Consider the following 15,271-nt stretch of genomic DNA (forward strand, 5'->3'; position numbering starts at 1 on the left):
ATTATGTTTTATACTGATATTCAAGAAAGGATAACCTCTTAAAATCAAATATAATTTTTATCAAGTAATAACCTTTATTTATAAATAATCTTTTTGATTGGTATGTGAGGAGTATTTTAAAAGTCACAGTAATTTAAACTATTGGTGATTAGATAACTCACATAAGGTCATGGTTGGGTAAATAATTCTTCATGATCTATGCTGGCCAATATGGTATCCACAGCCACCTGTGACTACTTAAATGTAAAGTAAATACAATTATATTAAGTACAAAGAACAATTAAAATTAAAAATTCAGTTACTGAGTCACACTAGCCACATTTCAAGTACTCAGTGGCCACATGTGGTTTAGTAATTACCATATTAGCGCTGATAAAGACTATTTCCCTTCTCTCAGAAAGATCAACTGGACAGCATGGCCCTAGAGCTTGTAGATAAGATCGTCTCAGAAAGACATGCTATTTGGACCAAAATATTATTATATTACCTTCCCCCACTGTAAAGTGAATGATGTTATCATCTACATCCAATCCATCTGTCCCAAATACACCAATGGCTGGGGAAAAGCCATGGTGAAAAGCACAGCCTCGGATATAAGATGAGCCATGTTCTTGAATCTACAAAACATTGAGATTCAGTGAACGTTTTAAAAATAAAATAAAAATATAGTTAAGGAAAAAAAGTAGAAGTAGGTGATTTTCAGGAAACAAACCTTGATAAATAAAATACACAATTATTATTCCATGAAAGGAGATGATTTCCCAGTAGGTCTTTTAATCCTGAGAAATTTCTACATATCTTGAATCTATGATCACATAAAGTAAAAAAGTATGCTTACTTTAAAAGCAGTTTAAAAAATTCTCAAGTACTTTTCTATGCATCTATATTCCTATTATTACCTATATCATGCTAAATTACTAAAATTGATTTTTCAGAGATCTTTGATGAGCGGGGATTTTTTTGTTTGTTTTTGGATACTTTAGCCAAAGGGTTGCAATTCAAATGTCTATAGGAACCAGTCAATGAGTTGGTTAGGGGTTTCAATTTTGAACTTACAAGATTATTTTTATTTCCATAAAATATGCTCTCTCATTTTTCTTACAGCACCAGCCATCTCAGAATGTTTATTTTCCCCCTTTCGACAGAGACATGGATATGCAGACATGTTTTTCACTTGAGAAATGTAAGCAATACTCATTTTGTCTAATAGAAACTGAGAATATTTGTGGTCATTGCAAAATAAAGAAGAGATGTGAAATACTATTATAGATCTTTGATCCTTTCACATTTTGTGCTCTATTTTTTTTTTTATTTTTTTACTGACCTTAACTAAATATATGAAATTAGTAGAATAAAATGCTGCTATGAGTCTGAAAAAATTAATGGGAAATATATTTAAGAAATTAGTTGTTTTTTGTTTTTTGTTTTTTACATTAGCTTATAGTCTTAGTAATTCTAAGGTATGGCTATTTAGTAAAGTTAAATAAAAACAAATCGAAACAAAAATATTTTACTTCAAATATGTGCAAAAATTAAAAATCAAGTACAAACCTGTCCTAGGTTAAGAAATGTTACAGCATATCTTGGATCTGTGCTATCTCTGAAGCCTTCTTGACCACTGTGGTAAAATTCCACATTACTTATTCTTGCATTTCCTAGGGGAAGGAGAGAATTAATTTTTTTTTGAAACAATAAAAAATTTTTGAAGAGTTAAAAAAAGTTATAATTTTCCAAATTAGAAATTTGTTTTTAACTTTTTCATGAAAATCTTAGTTTTTCTTTGCTCCTTTAATCCAAGTGGGGCAGTATTTCTGAACTTTTTTCCATTGCCCCCTAGAGCCTTTTTAGACATTTTTTCCTAATAGCTTCCTCTGTATTTTAATAATACAGATATATAAAAATCTCTTAATGTACAGTGGTCCTTTGGAAGACCACAAACCATTTGATAACTAAAGGTTTTTTTTCTCTCCCAAGAACCAATTTTCTTCCCCTTAGTAGTGACATTATCCCCACGGAGAATGCATGACATGGGATATAATTTACCTGACATTTCCATTTAGATTCTCCAAAGAGCTTTTAAGGGCATTAACTTTACATAATCTCTTGCTAAAATATGCATTGCCAACTATCTGTCCATCAGTTTGTCTTAAGTACCATTGAGCTGACAAAAGCCAATTTCATAGATTAGCAATAACAGCAATAACAATCCACAAGAGATTACTTTGTGCCAAGTGCTATACTAAGTACTATCATCTCTATAAGAAAAGTGAGGCACAGAGATTTAAAAAACAGTTGAGAATGTTGATTGTTTCCAAAATGGATATCTAATAACATGCACTAGATTGTTTCCAAAATGGATATCTAACAGAATGGCTGGTAAAAAACAGTAGAGAATTTGATTGTTTCCAAAATGGATATCTAATAACATGCACTAGAGAAGAATTATTTTGTACTGGAAGGGAGAAATCTGTCTCAAAATTCTTGAGCCAGCAATGAGATGTATGGTGGAGAATATAAGATTAATGCGACAGAGACAGAAAAGAAATGGTCCATACAGATCACCTGCGCCTACAGAAGCCATAGATGTTTATATCACCAAACAATTTATAGGAGCAAAGAAGGGTTGTCATGGGAATAGGGCCCGTCATGGGACTTTAAATGAGACAGACATGGATTATTAGCAAAAATCAAAGCAATATCACCCTCTAATCATCTCTATTTCTTTATCCTTCAAGGGGGGACAATAGTTATGCCATTGTACTATGAGTATTAAATGAGATAACATGTGTTAAATGCTTAGGACAGTGCCTGGAATCTTGTATCATGACAATCACTACCATCATCATATCACCATCAGTTAAGCCCCTGTTAGTGAATTATCACCAATAGGTAGAAGATATAGTGGGATAGCTCTTTGCTCAAAATAAAGATTTTCTAGAATTAGAGCTGTTGCAAAATAGAATAGGCAATATTGAGAATAAGTGAGGACCTGCTGAAACAGTTGAAGTCTAGAATAGATTGAGGGATTGGAGATTGAAATATCAGTTTCCAATAAAAAGAACCAGAGTTGCTTGGAGGAAAAACTTATACCCAGTCTCAGAAAAAAAAATTACAGCATGTGCTTGCCATCTCGGAAAGTGAACAAGCTAAAAAAACAAAAACAAAATAAAACAAAAAATTAGTCAAAAGGAGGACTTGGGCACCAACAAGAAAAGGTTCTAAAGGTCAATGAGGGGGCATTTTCATCATCAAAAAGACCATCAATCACATGGATTTAAACATATAAAATATGTTTAAATATGTATCTCAAAATGACACTAACGACAAAACAAAGGAAAACAAATAAAAACTCCTTGTCATCTTTGGAGGATGCTTGGGAACCAACTCATTATTTTGAAAATTAGTTAACAAGGGGAAAGAATGAAGCGTTTTCCCTACATTTCATATATAAACTTTACTTCAGGATGGTCAAATAGTTTCTTGAAGAAGCTTCTCTTTATAGAAGTTTTCTAAATCATAAACGAGGAAAGAATGGTAGAATTAAGATATTTTAAACCTCAGAAATTTAATCTAGGCAATGATCATTAATGGCTGCAAACATCAGAAAAGGAGAAACAGTCATACATTATGTGCTTACTAATTGAAAAACATACCACCAATTATGTAAAATTCTTCCCTAAAAATTGAATCTGAGTTGTTGGATCAATTTTCTAGTTCTAAAATACATATGCATAGAAAATACAAGGGAGATGGGAACAACTTAAAATTTAGGGATGCAATCACTAAATTCCAGACTGTTAGAAACACTATAGGATAAATGATCCAGCTCCTTTTATCAATAAATTGCAAGAAAATGAATAAAAGAGATTTACAATTCATAATCAATTGCACCGTGGATCTTATTTAGACCCTGATTTCAACAGAGAGTGCAAAAGGAAGGAGGGAAGGGAAGGGAAGGGAAGGGAAGGGAAGGAAAAAAATAAATGAACTGGGAGAATTTGAACAATCATTGGATGATAAGGAATTATTATTAACATTTTTAAGTCTGATACTTAGAGATGTTTTTAAAGAAGTCTTTTAGAGTCACAAACTGAAATATTTTTCGATTAAATAATACGTGGCTGCTTCATTCACAATAGACAAGATATAGAAACAACCTAAGTGTCCATCAACAGATGAATAGGACAAAGAAGATGCGGTACATATAAACAATGGAACATTATTCAACCTTGAGAAAGGAGGAATTCCTGCCATTTGAGACAACATAAGTGGACCTTGATGGCATTATGGTGAGATAAGTCAGACAGAGAAAGACAAACATGGTATGATCTCACTTATATGTGGAATCTAAAAAAGCTGAACTTGTACAGAGAGTAGAATTGTGGTTACCAGAAGCTGAGGAATGGGGAGAGCTGGGGAGATATTGTTTAAGGGTATCAACCTGCAACTAGAAGATAAATAAGTCCTGGAGATCTAATGCGCAGTATGGTAATTAGAGGCAATAGTGCTGTATTATAAACTTCAAAGTTGCTAAGAGACCGATCTTAATTGTTCTCAACACAAAAAGAAAATAATAATTATGTGATATGATAGAGGTATTAATGCTATCATGGTAATCATGTTTTATAAATATATCATATGAACACACTGTACACCTTAAACGTATACAATCGCATGTTAATTACATCTCAATAAAAAATATATATGGCTGCTTCAATATAATCCAGGGACTCGAAGAGAGTAGGTAGGCATATAGATAAAACAAGATTGGCCAAAGATGGTAATTGTGGTAGCTGGTAATGGGTACACTGGGATTCATTATACCATTTTCTCCATTTTTAGTATATGTTTGAAATTTTCCTTCAAACAAAATAACAGATCTGTTGTGCTTGTTATAACGTGATTTCAGGGATAATCTGCCTGATAAACTCCTGCTCTCCCCTACAGGGAAAGTAACGCCTTGCATTGCGCTAATCTGCTCCTTTTACTTTTTTTTTTTACAGGTTTTTTTTTTCTTGAGCAACTGCTGTTCCTTTTTCCTTCTGCCTATAAAATCTTTCATTTTGTATGACTCGTCAGAGCTCTTTTTAATTTGCTAGACTGGATGCTGCCTGATTTATGAATTGTTGGATGAAGCCAGTAAAATCTTTAAAATTTACTCAGTTGAATTTTGTTTTTTGAACACATGTGATCCTACAAAGAAGTGAGAATTATTTAAGAACCGACTAAACATACAAGAGACCACATTCTATTTTGTTTCGAAAAATAAAGTGAATTCATACTGACCTTTAAATGTCATCATATTTTCAGTGAATGAGCTGACCAGGACACGTGCACCAAAAGATTCTTTGAACCATCCTGGGTACTCTTCACCAAGTATTTTGATGTTCCTAGTCAGGATCCCAACATCAGCTGCTAATGTGTAGCTCTGACCTGTTTCCAGAACGTAGTATCTTTCACCTGCAACAGAAAGACAGCTAGATTGTTACCCATGCTGAGACGTACCTGTCTTTATTCATTTTTTTGTAGTTCACAGACTACATAGCTTTCTAATAAGCCAAAAGTCAACACAAACACATGGAATTGATTAGTTTTATGCTTTAACATGCACAAATGGTGACTGAAATTATGATACATTTTTATTTATAAAATAAAATATACTGAAAAGTATTTCTCTATTGACACCAAGAATATGACTATAATCAGCAATTATGAAGTTATTGCCTCAAAGGTAGTTGGCAATCACCTCAAATTCTACATGACAAAACTGTTTTAAGGCAAGTTGAGAAGCTTCTTGTAATTTTAATAGATGAGGAAATGAGGTAGAAAAGTAACAGAATTGCCCAAAGCCATGTGGAGTATCAGGGATTCATACAGATATTACCTCTCCTGACCTCTAAACCTTGGCTTGTCCCACTTTTCCTGTGGAGTATTTTGCATCAACCACAATTCTTTGTAAATATGTAGTAGCACAGCAAGCATAGTCTGTAAATTTATATCTTAATGATTTATAAAATATAACCTAACATACATTCTACATTTCTAGATATCTTATTCAAAATTTTAAGATAAGCAGGTACATTTCAAACAGAGGCAAATGTTTGGTAGTTTAAAGGAAAGACTATTTTTTTATGTCAAACTTCAAACACTTTTTGTTTTATGATTAAAATGTTCTTCAATAAAATATTTTCCTTTTGATTTACAGAAAAAAAGTATGTGATATAGAATGATAGACACGTGTGCTTCTATTAAAATACTGCTTTAAAAAGTCCTTTTAAGTTTCCTTCTCATGTAGTTCAAATATCCACCGGGCTCTCACACCGCCTTAAAAGCTGGAGTTCTCATGAGCACCAGAAGCATCTGAGTGGTTTCTCTAACATTCCACTCCTGTCTGCTTACACTTTCCAGGATTCAGATGAAGGCAGCACGTTGAATGGAGAAAGGCTGGGGTGCTGGGAAGGCCCTGATCCTACAGGCTGAAAGATAGTCTTCAGATGATTCTGATTAATTTCCTCTCTCCTGGAGAATTACGGTTTTTACCATCTGGTTCGTCTAAATGCAGTTACTGCTGAGGAATGTGTCAATGAAACAAATCAGGACAAAGATGCTCTCGGATCAAGGGTTGTCAAATTTTAGTGTGTATAAGAATCACCTGGAAGCCTGCTTAAAAGAGCCAGCTTATCCCACAGAATGTAATGCAGTAGGTCTCTGCTCAATATTTGACACAGAATGAGAGAATGCTTACAGCAGGGAATCTACATAGCCCACATATAAATAGTAGCACTCCTTGGGTACCAGTGTCCATCTGAATGAAAAGCTACTCTGAAATATTTGTGGGATGTTTCATCAAAATATTGTATTTACAGAGAAGAGCACTAAAATGCGAATACTTCAACACATTTTAATTATGTATCTGCTTGGTTAAAAACAGTCACTTACCGAGGTGAGTGTAGGAAAGGGTATCGTTGAGAAAGAGAATTTTGTGATCATGCAGGACTTTAACGATGCTTCTAGTTTCTGTCTGGTAGAAATCATAGCTCGTGGTTGTTATCACAATCTCTTCTCCCTCCTTAGAAAAATTCAAGTGCCAAATACAAGAACAATTAAAAAAATAGGTTTATATTTCTTAACAACTATTAGGTTAATTTAATTTATATCTGATTAGAATCATACTACCAGAGGGAATAAATAATACATTTAGGTCTCTAAAATAAATATGTTTTTGTCTGATATTAAGAATTCTAAATTTTGAATTATCTCTGCATTTCCTTATATTTAATTCAGTAATTTAATAAAATCACAGGCTATATACATTTAAAATTTAATATCAAAGGTAATATATTCATATTTTTATTAAAAACCGGTCAGGACAAAATTCTTAAGACTTAAATTTCCAAGAATTTTTTTTAACACAATTAACTATCACTTGATATTCCTAAAAGGTGAGAAAAAATAGAAAACTTAAAGAGCAAGAACAAGTTTTAGAATCTGTATATTGAATATGATAAACTCCATCTTTTCATCTAGTTCTCTGCTCAAATGTACTTGTAGGGAAGGAAGAATAATTTTGTCTTTACTCTTCTAAGTTCTGTAACAAAAGACAGATTAACAAGAGAAAAAAATATAAATTTATTTAATGTAAGTTTTATGTGACATGGAAGCCTTCATAAAGAGATGAAGATCTGAAGAAATTGTTAAACCTGAGCATTTTTATGATAGGTTTGATGAAAAGTGGAGAGTAGTGAGAAAATGTGATAGAGTATGAGTTAAGGGCAATAAACTGGGATAACCAGCAAGGCTTGTTCATTCAGATTCCTCCCTGTGTCCCTTTGTCTTCAGAGATAAGGATAGTCTTTTTTTGCTGGGTAAGGGAGGACACTTCATATGAAGGTTTATGACCTGCTTCAGGGGAAAATAGAAACTCTCTTCTGCACAGGCTCTTTCTCAAGTTCTGTCATCTTAAAATATTCAGGGTTTTGAAGTAACAGGTCCAGAATTTATATTTTGGGATAGCATGTCCCAAACTCCACCATACGGTTGAGAAAGGCCTTCTCCGACCACACTATTCAATGTTATCAGCTACCCTCAACCATGGCAGCCTATCGCACTACCCGTTTTATTTCCTTCATCATGCACATTATAATCCAAAATTAACACATTTTTCATTTAGTTCATTTGTGTTTGCCTCTCCTACCCCAGTGCAATTTCTACTATAGTTTGACCAGTTTCTTCATGACTAAATCCTCAAGGCTTAGAATATCTGATACTTGGTTAAATATTAACAAAACATTAGTTGGATAAATAATATGCAGAAAACATTAATTGGATAAATAACAGGAATACTGAAATCATTTCATTCCTCTTTAAAGTAATCACGCCTCAACTCTTTCAAATAAAAATATATTGTAAGTAGGCGATAATGCCTCCCAATAAATCCTTCTATTTACTGATTTTAAGCTACATTAAAAGAACCAACCTGTGTGTTTCATGATTTGTTTTGATTTACTCAGACTAACCTTTCTCTGTTCTGTGAAGTGAAAGCTCACTCTTAGCAGAGAGGAACTGGCTGAGACCTGAGAGCTCAGAAGAGGAACTCAGCGATTTCCCTGACTCTCTAGCATTAAAATGAGTAATTGTAAAATGTGTGAGTCCCTGGACTATGCGCACCTATCAGTAAAGACAGAAATTGCCACAACTCACATTTTACCAAAATATCTCATTTAACAGTCATTATTTGAAAATCACTGGGTATCAGGATTTGTTTTCTTTCCAAATGCTTGACATATAAAATCACAAATTAGAAGAGATAACCAAGATAATAAAATGTATTTAAAATAATTTGATTTTCTGTTTTGTAAGGATTTGTAATAAACAAAATTCTTTCCCCCCAAACTTTCATATTTCCTTTTCATAACTGATATATACATAATATTCTTTATATATTCTGGAGCACCTCTGCGACCACAATTTTTAAATGCCTGTTTATCAGGTCAGTGTTTTGAGGACAAGCTGATGGCAAAATATACATTTGTCATCTGGTTGATCATATGAGAAATAAATGTCTATCAGAATAAAGAAGAAATTTTTTTAAGTTGATCCATTGTATGTATTCATTTTCCACCACCTAGTATTTCCTCTACCTGCCAATCCACAGCATCCATCAGAGACAGCACTTTGGAACCTGCCTCTGCGGTTTCAGAGAGTTTAGTTTTATATATTGAACGTGGAATTCCATGAAGATCCAGCTCACCGAACACCCCTGCAGAAGAAAAACACACGTCTACTTATTCACCACACAGTACTGAGTATAAAATAAAACAGTTCATTGATACATTTTAATAAGCTATTAAACATTTTAGAATGAATGAAATGAATTGGGGTTATCATCTCAGGGCTTTGACCTTTTGACCCACTTCTAGGAATCTGGTCCTTAGAAATTAAAGCCAGTACTCAAGACACTTGAATGAAGATGCTTACTACAACAATATCTGAAAATATTAGAAAACCAGAATTAATCCAAATGTATGTCAATAGAACTATGGGGTAAATAATAGTATCCTAATACCATGATGTAATATGCTATAAAAAGGAAGAGTGTTATCTATAGGTATTGATCTGGAAAGATATCCATTGTATGTTAAATGAGAAAAGAAAATTTTATAGTAATATACATAGTTTGACTATGTTTTTGTAAAAGGCACAATACTACCACCACAAATCAATATACGTAATATGAATATAGGCATAGATAAAAAACATAAAAAGACATGTAAAAATTGCTAACTAATACTAGTTTCCTCAAAGGGGAGTAGAACTAGAAAGATGTATATTTTTTCTTAATATTTTTCTTGATATTGTTCTGTGTTGCTTGAAATGTTATTTTAGTAGTAAAAAATAAACACATAAAAGCAAATGTATATATATTTTTAAGACAATTTGTCTGTCTCAGGAGAGCTGACTAATTTAATCTGAAGCCATTTTTTATCCCCTTATTTACTGATTGTTAATGTTTTAGAAATTATACAGTAGAGAAACTACAGCACATAATCTTATGTGTCTTTTAAATAAATTTGCAGTAGCATTAATAAAAGCAGTTATTTATTGTGACAAAATTCAACCCTCTCAGGTCATTTGCTTTCCAGGCTCAAATAAGTATGGCCATATAAATGCAACTGGTAAATTAAAACAGAGGATCAGTTGACTCTGTTATTAGTTATTTACAGATTATTAATACTATAAATGTAGTAATATATAAGAAAATTACCTTTCAGGAGAAAAGCACTAAAATATGCAAAGTATTATTGCTTACATAAATGAAAGATTATAAAGAAAACCAGACTCAAGAAATAATATACATATGGAGGAGTTTGTTAATGTTAATTTTGCAGTGAAGTACATTTTGGTTTAAAATATACACATCTCTTTTAATGTGACATGATTTAATTTTTAAAAATCTATTCTACTTTTACAACCTTTTACTATAAATAAGTGTCTATAAATGTTTCTGATACCTTAACATCATGAACTGATAACAAGTACTGCAGTGCTGTATGTTTTAAAGTAGATTCTTAAAACTGATATGAATGACATCTTTGTTATCTGGAAACACATACCTAAGACCTTTGATCCTTGATTTGGTCCTTCTGGAAAAGCCCACTCTGGAGTAGAATGATTTCCTCTAAGAACAATCTGTAATTCTCCTTTAAAAGGGTTATCTTCCCAGCCACCAATTAATCTGCCTCCCTGCAGTGAAGCAGAAAATTGTCAATGCTTAAAAACTGAGCAGGAAAAATTCCCTCATAAAAAAGGAATTAGGAAGACTGGAAGCCTCCCCTAGTAAAAATGAACGAATTCTGTTATACAAAGAACAGTATTATAACTAGAAGTGACCTTAATTTAATCCATACACTTTGGGATAGGCAATTTAAACAATTTTTCCAAAGTCGAATTCAATATCTACTTACTGTCAGAACTGGACCTAAAACTGAGACTCCTAAGACTTAAACTAGTGCTGTTTGAACAGATTACACTGTATTTTAAAATAATATGACATATATAAAATAAACTCTTCTACTTATATCCGAGTTATGCCATTTATGAGCCATCATTATTAATAACAGCTATTATTAAATGCTTGCTGATTCTATGTCAGGCATAATGTGTAAGGTTTTACACACATCATTTAACCTTTACACTAAACTGATGAATTGGTATTATTTTCATTTTATAAGTGAGAAAACGAATGCTAAAAGTGGTTAAACAACTTACCCAAGGTTACCCAACTATCAAACTATTCAATTGTAGCTTTAATTTACCTTAAACCTCATGTATCTAACCAAAATATCACACATCTTTAAAGCATTAAGAGCTTAGTTTTACCAAAGAAAACCTACTGCATACTTTTATTTTTTTAATGGTGATTAATAGTTTTTTGGTTAGGACATTCTTTTTATGAAAAATAATAAAAGAACTGACAGACAAACTGCTTAAACTGTTACACAATCAAGACCATCTGTGTCTTCTGAGAGAATGAAGTGACTGTTCCAAACTACTGAAATATTTTTATTAGTCTGCTTCCATTTTCATAATTCCATCTATGTCCATTCATTAATAAATACTATTTTTCTTTTTTAGAAAAGCTTAAAATCTTTTCTTTTTTTCCAGAACTCCTGGGGATTCTCTGTTGGTTAAATCAAACCGTGAGTTTAGCTGCACCTAATAACACAAATATTCTACGTGGGATTGAAAATGGGTGAACCTTACACTCAAAAATAGCATGATAATTACTCCTCAAGGAATGCTTAGTCCACAATATAAAAGAGAGCAGAAATGTATTAGACTTATATGAGGCTCGTATTTCATAGGCTAGAGCCAGCTGTGGTTTTTATTCACATCAATTGAATATGCTTTCTTATAGTTTTTTTCAATAAATCTTCAACATCTCAGAATTTGGTTAATAAGGACATAAATTATAAGACCCATACTCTTACCTGCAGTGATATGTAGGTAGCATTCAAAACAATTTTTCTGTAAGAAGACTCTGTAGCTTCCACATTATGTTTATCTTCCAGTTCGAGAACACCCCAAATAACGAGCCTTTCCATTGGTGGAATATCTGTGTCTGCTACAATCCATGTTCCTACAAAACGTTACTTTCATATAAGAAATATAATATTGACGACCTTATCAGTGAGTCCTCTTTTGAAATTTGTGATCCTTTTTTCCACACAATGACTGACTCTTGTCTCTCCCATAAAATCTATAATTCTTAATATTCAGGTTCAAGTCCAAGTAAAAACCAGCGGCTAAGTTTGGTATCCAGGACACAATAATAGAATCTATCTCCACATTTGCTCTTTCCTAAGGTGTGCTGCGTAAAGGTGGAATAATAACTATTGTGGCATCTATCTTAATATTGCATAAACACAAGCATTTTATTTCTTTATGTATTTACCTTGAGGAATAACCACATTTGCTCCTGGGTGAGGTATGGTATAATTATTTTCCCGAGATGATTGCCAAAAAGAATCATTTGACCATAAGCTGAAAAGAGAAGAGAAATAGTTTCATTAAGTATTATCTCTATATATTTAATGACCATCTCCTAGGGCATAGCACTATACTAGATGTTTTGGGAATGATAGAATGCAAATTAAATAGTTTGTAATTCCATTAAGTAGACAAGCTAACATGTGCAATTAGTATCATACTCGACACATGCAACTACATATACAGTTTTTTCTCCATTGAAGAAAACTTCCTTTCTATCCACAGTCTGAATCACTTTTTCTGCCACTAAATCCTTATTGTGATAACTTAATTTTGCTGCTCTGAATGTGTCATCAAGATGTTTTGTGATTTCAGGCAATTCGGTTGAAGCCATTGGGCTTCACTTCTATAAGAAGGGAATTGGTCTAATAAATCAGATCTAACATTCTGTAGGTCTGAGATTACCGGTAACATACACACATAATTCTTGTGAGATTTTTCCATTTTCTCATAAGGCTCAAGGGAATTAATGAGTATGGAAGTGCTTTGTGACCTACGAGGCACCATGCAGGTGGGAGACATTATTCTCTCACCCAGGAGTGGCATATGAAAAGGATTATGTCAAGTGCTATTGAAGATATTAACAATCAAAAGGCCCATGTACTTATATGTGGCTGGTCGCTTCCTGGGAACTGGATTTCTTGATGGGGGGTGTACAGGGAAGCAATCCTGAAGAACGCAGCAGTAAGCTTGGAAATTAATGATAACGTCTTTCACATCAGGATCGAGGGTCCCAGAAATGGGCTGGCTCTGATCAAGGTCACTTCTCCCTGACACTGAAAGTGAAGCAAAGCAGTTTAATATGATGATCAGGCTATTTGAATGTAAACAAAATCATGGCAATTTGAAAATATTCTTTATATAGTAATGATATAATTCAAATGTATGGAACAGGTATGAGGAAATTCTGACAAAATGCACATCTTATTGAGAAGCATATAGTCAAAGTATCTTGATAAAAGTAAATATTTTAGAACACAATATTTATTCATAAATATTTTTATTTTTGAAACATAAATAATAGAATGAAAACAAAATATTCGACAGCTTTCATTGTACTCATTTTCTCTAATTTTATGAAATAAATTTTGGGGCCATATTTAAGAGTGTTCATGTTATCTCCAAACATAAAATATAAGTTTTTAATTCAACTCAAAGGTTTTTCCAGCATAAATTTCATCTCTAGTTCTTTTATTCAACAAATATTTCTTGACTTCTTCTATGTACAGGGTACTGTATAACACATTTGTCCATTAAACAATTTTCTCCTCCTTTAGACAACGCTTGGCTGAAATAATCACTTCTGCCTAAAGAATACATACCCAGGTAATATAGAGTACTAGTGTTTGCTTCAAGGTGCCAGTCTCCATTCTTGCTGGAATTCCAATTCAAAGGATTTGAGGAGCCATTCCTCATGTCGATAACATTAAACATATCAGGATTTTGAGTGAAGTTATGAGATATGATGACATAGTCTTCTTCCTATAAAAGTTTACAAAAAAGTGACGTTTTATATGTAAATATTCTGTATCATATATATTAATTTTGGTGACATATAATTAGCCTCTATATTAAGACTTAATTTTTTGGTTTTAGTTTTGCAACTTACATTTATTAACATTTTACGCATCTACGGCAATAATGCTAACTCTTATCACTAAGGCAATGAAAGCCTTTATATATATCAACATGCACATATATGTATGTTTTTAGAGAATATTCATTTCAGTAACACTAGGTTTTTTGTTGTTGTTGGCTGCACATATGTAGTATAAAGTAGAAGAACATGAATGGAGATGAAAACACGCAATTCAGGATACTGGATACCATTAGAGATGGAGAGTATGGAATGAGATCAGAGTAACCCATACAGGCTACTTCCACTTCATCTAAAATGTTTATTTCTTTTAAAAAAAATTGAAGGTAAACATTCAAAGAATGTTACATTCAGATGTGGCTGGGTGGTGGGCACACAGGACTTGGCCTATTAGCACTCAATAAGTGTTAGTTATTATCATGATAACAGTAACAGGGCATAAGTTTAGTATTACGGGAATATGGCAGAAAGATCGCTTACTTCTCATCCATAAACAAGGACCCCTTTCTTGGGCTTGCTTCTTAGATTTAGAGTGGGTTGTGGAATGTAGGCATATTGGTGTAAGGCTGAGATGTAGGCTGTGACTGAGTAATACACAATCATAATTATTGGAAGATGGATTTTATAGCTCTTTGTTTACCTTAAATCCATAGAATGTTGAAGTATATGATATGTTGGTTATGTGATCCACATCTTTAAAATACCAGTTAATGTGCTTTGCATTTGGAATCAGAGCCATCCATCCAGACATATGAGTCAGTCGTTTCTTCTGAAAGGGAACAATGCTTGTGCCTGTAGGAGAACATAAAACAAATAATAGTAATCTCTACCTCTAGAAAATTCATCCTTTTATGAAGAAAATAAATGTAAAATATTGGTCTAGTCTATGGAAGTTTAAAGAGGTTTGTATAGCATTTCATTATTCATGTTCTAAAGTCTTTGTTTAACTGAAGGCTCCAATGTTTAATATTACATTTAACTGAAACATAAAATGACTTTCTCACTTGGAATTTTGAATTGAGAAGGAGCTTTTATTCCTTAGGGAAAGAAAAATTGAAACATGACAATTATGACTATGATGACAGAAATGCTTAAATATATTAATTCAATTATTTAAATATCATT

At 32.7% G+C, this 15,271-nt stretch overlaps 1 protein-coding gene across 2 annotated transcripts in view; it reads right to left on the minus strand.

Moving 5' to 3' along the window:
* The window catches only part of PKHD1L1 (PKHD1 like 1), a 140,147-nt gene that overhangs the window by 30,754 nt on the left and 94,122 nt on the right, over positions 1 to 15,271 (minus strand). For both annotated transcript variants that reach the window (XM_039853719.1, XM_039853718.1), the window contains 11 exons: positions 14,787 to 14,938; positions 13,872 to 14,031; positions 13,154 to 13,325; positions 12,455 to 12,543; positions 11,991 to 12,139; positions 10,614 to 10,743; positions 9,141 to 9,259; positions 6,940 to 7,069; positions 5,287 to 5,460; positions 1,552 to 1,655; positions 488 to 617 (listed from right to left, as the gene is read on the minus strand). In XM_039853719.1, the coding sequence (XP_039709653.1) occupies positions 488 to 617; positions 1,552 to 1,655; positions 5,287 to 5,460; positions 6,940 to 7,069; positions 9,141 to 9,259; positions 10,614 to 10,743; positions 11,991 to 12,139; positions 12,455 to 12,543; positions 13,154 to 13,325; positions 13,872 to 14,031; positions 14,787 to 14,938 (1,509 nt within the window). The remainder of the gene's footprint in view (positions 1 to 487; positions 618 to 1,551; positions 1,656 to 5,286; positions 5,461 to 6,939; positions 7,070 to 9,140; positions 9,260 to 10,613; positions 10,744 to 11,990; positions 12,140 to 12,454; positions 12,544 to 13,153; positions 13,326 to 13,871; positions 14,032 to 14,786; positions 14,939 to 15,271) is intronic.

Source organism: Pteropus medius, unplaced genomic scaffold, assembly GCF_902729225.1.
Source record: "Pteropus medius unplaced genomic scaffold, Ma_sr-lr_union100, whole genome shotgun sequence".
NCBI lineage: Eukaryota > Metazoa > Chordata > Mammalia > Chiroptera > Pteropodidae > Pteropus > Pteropus medius.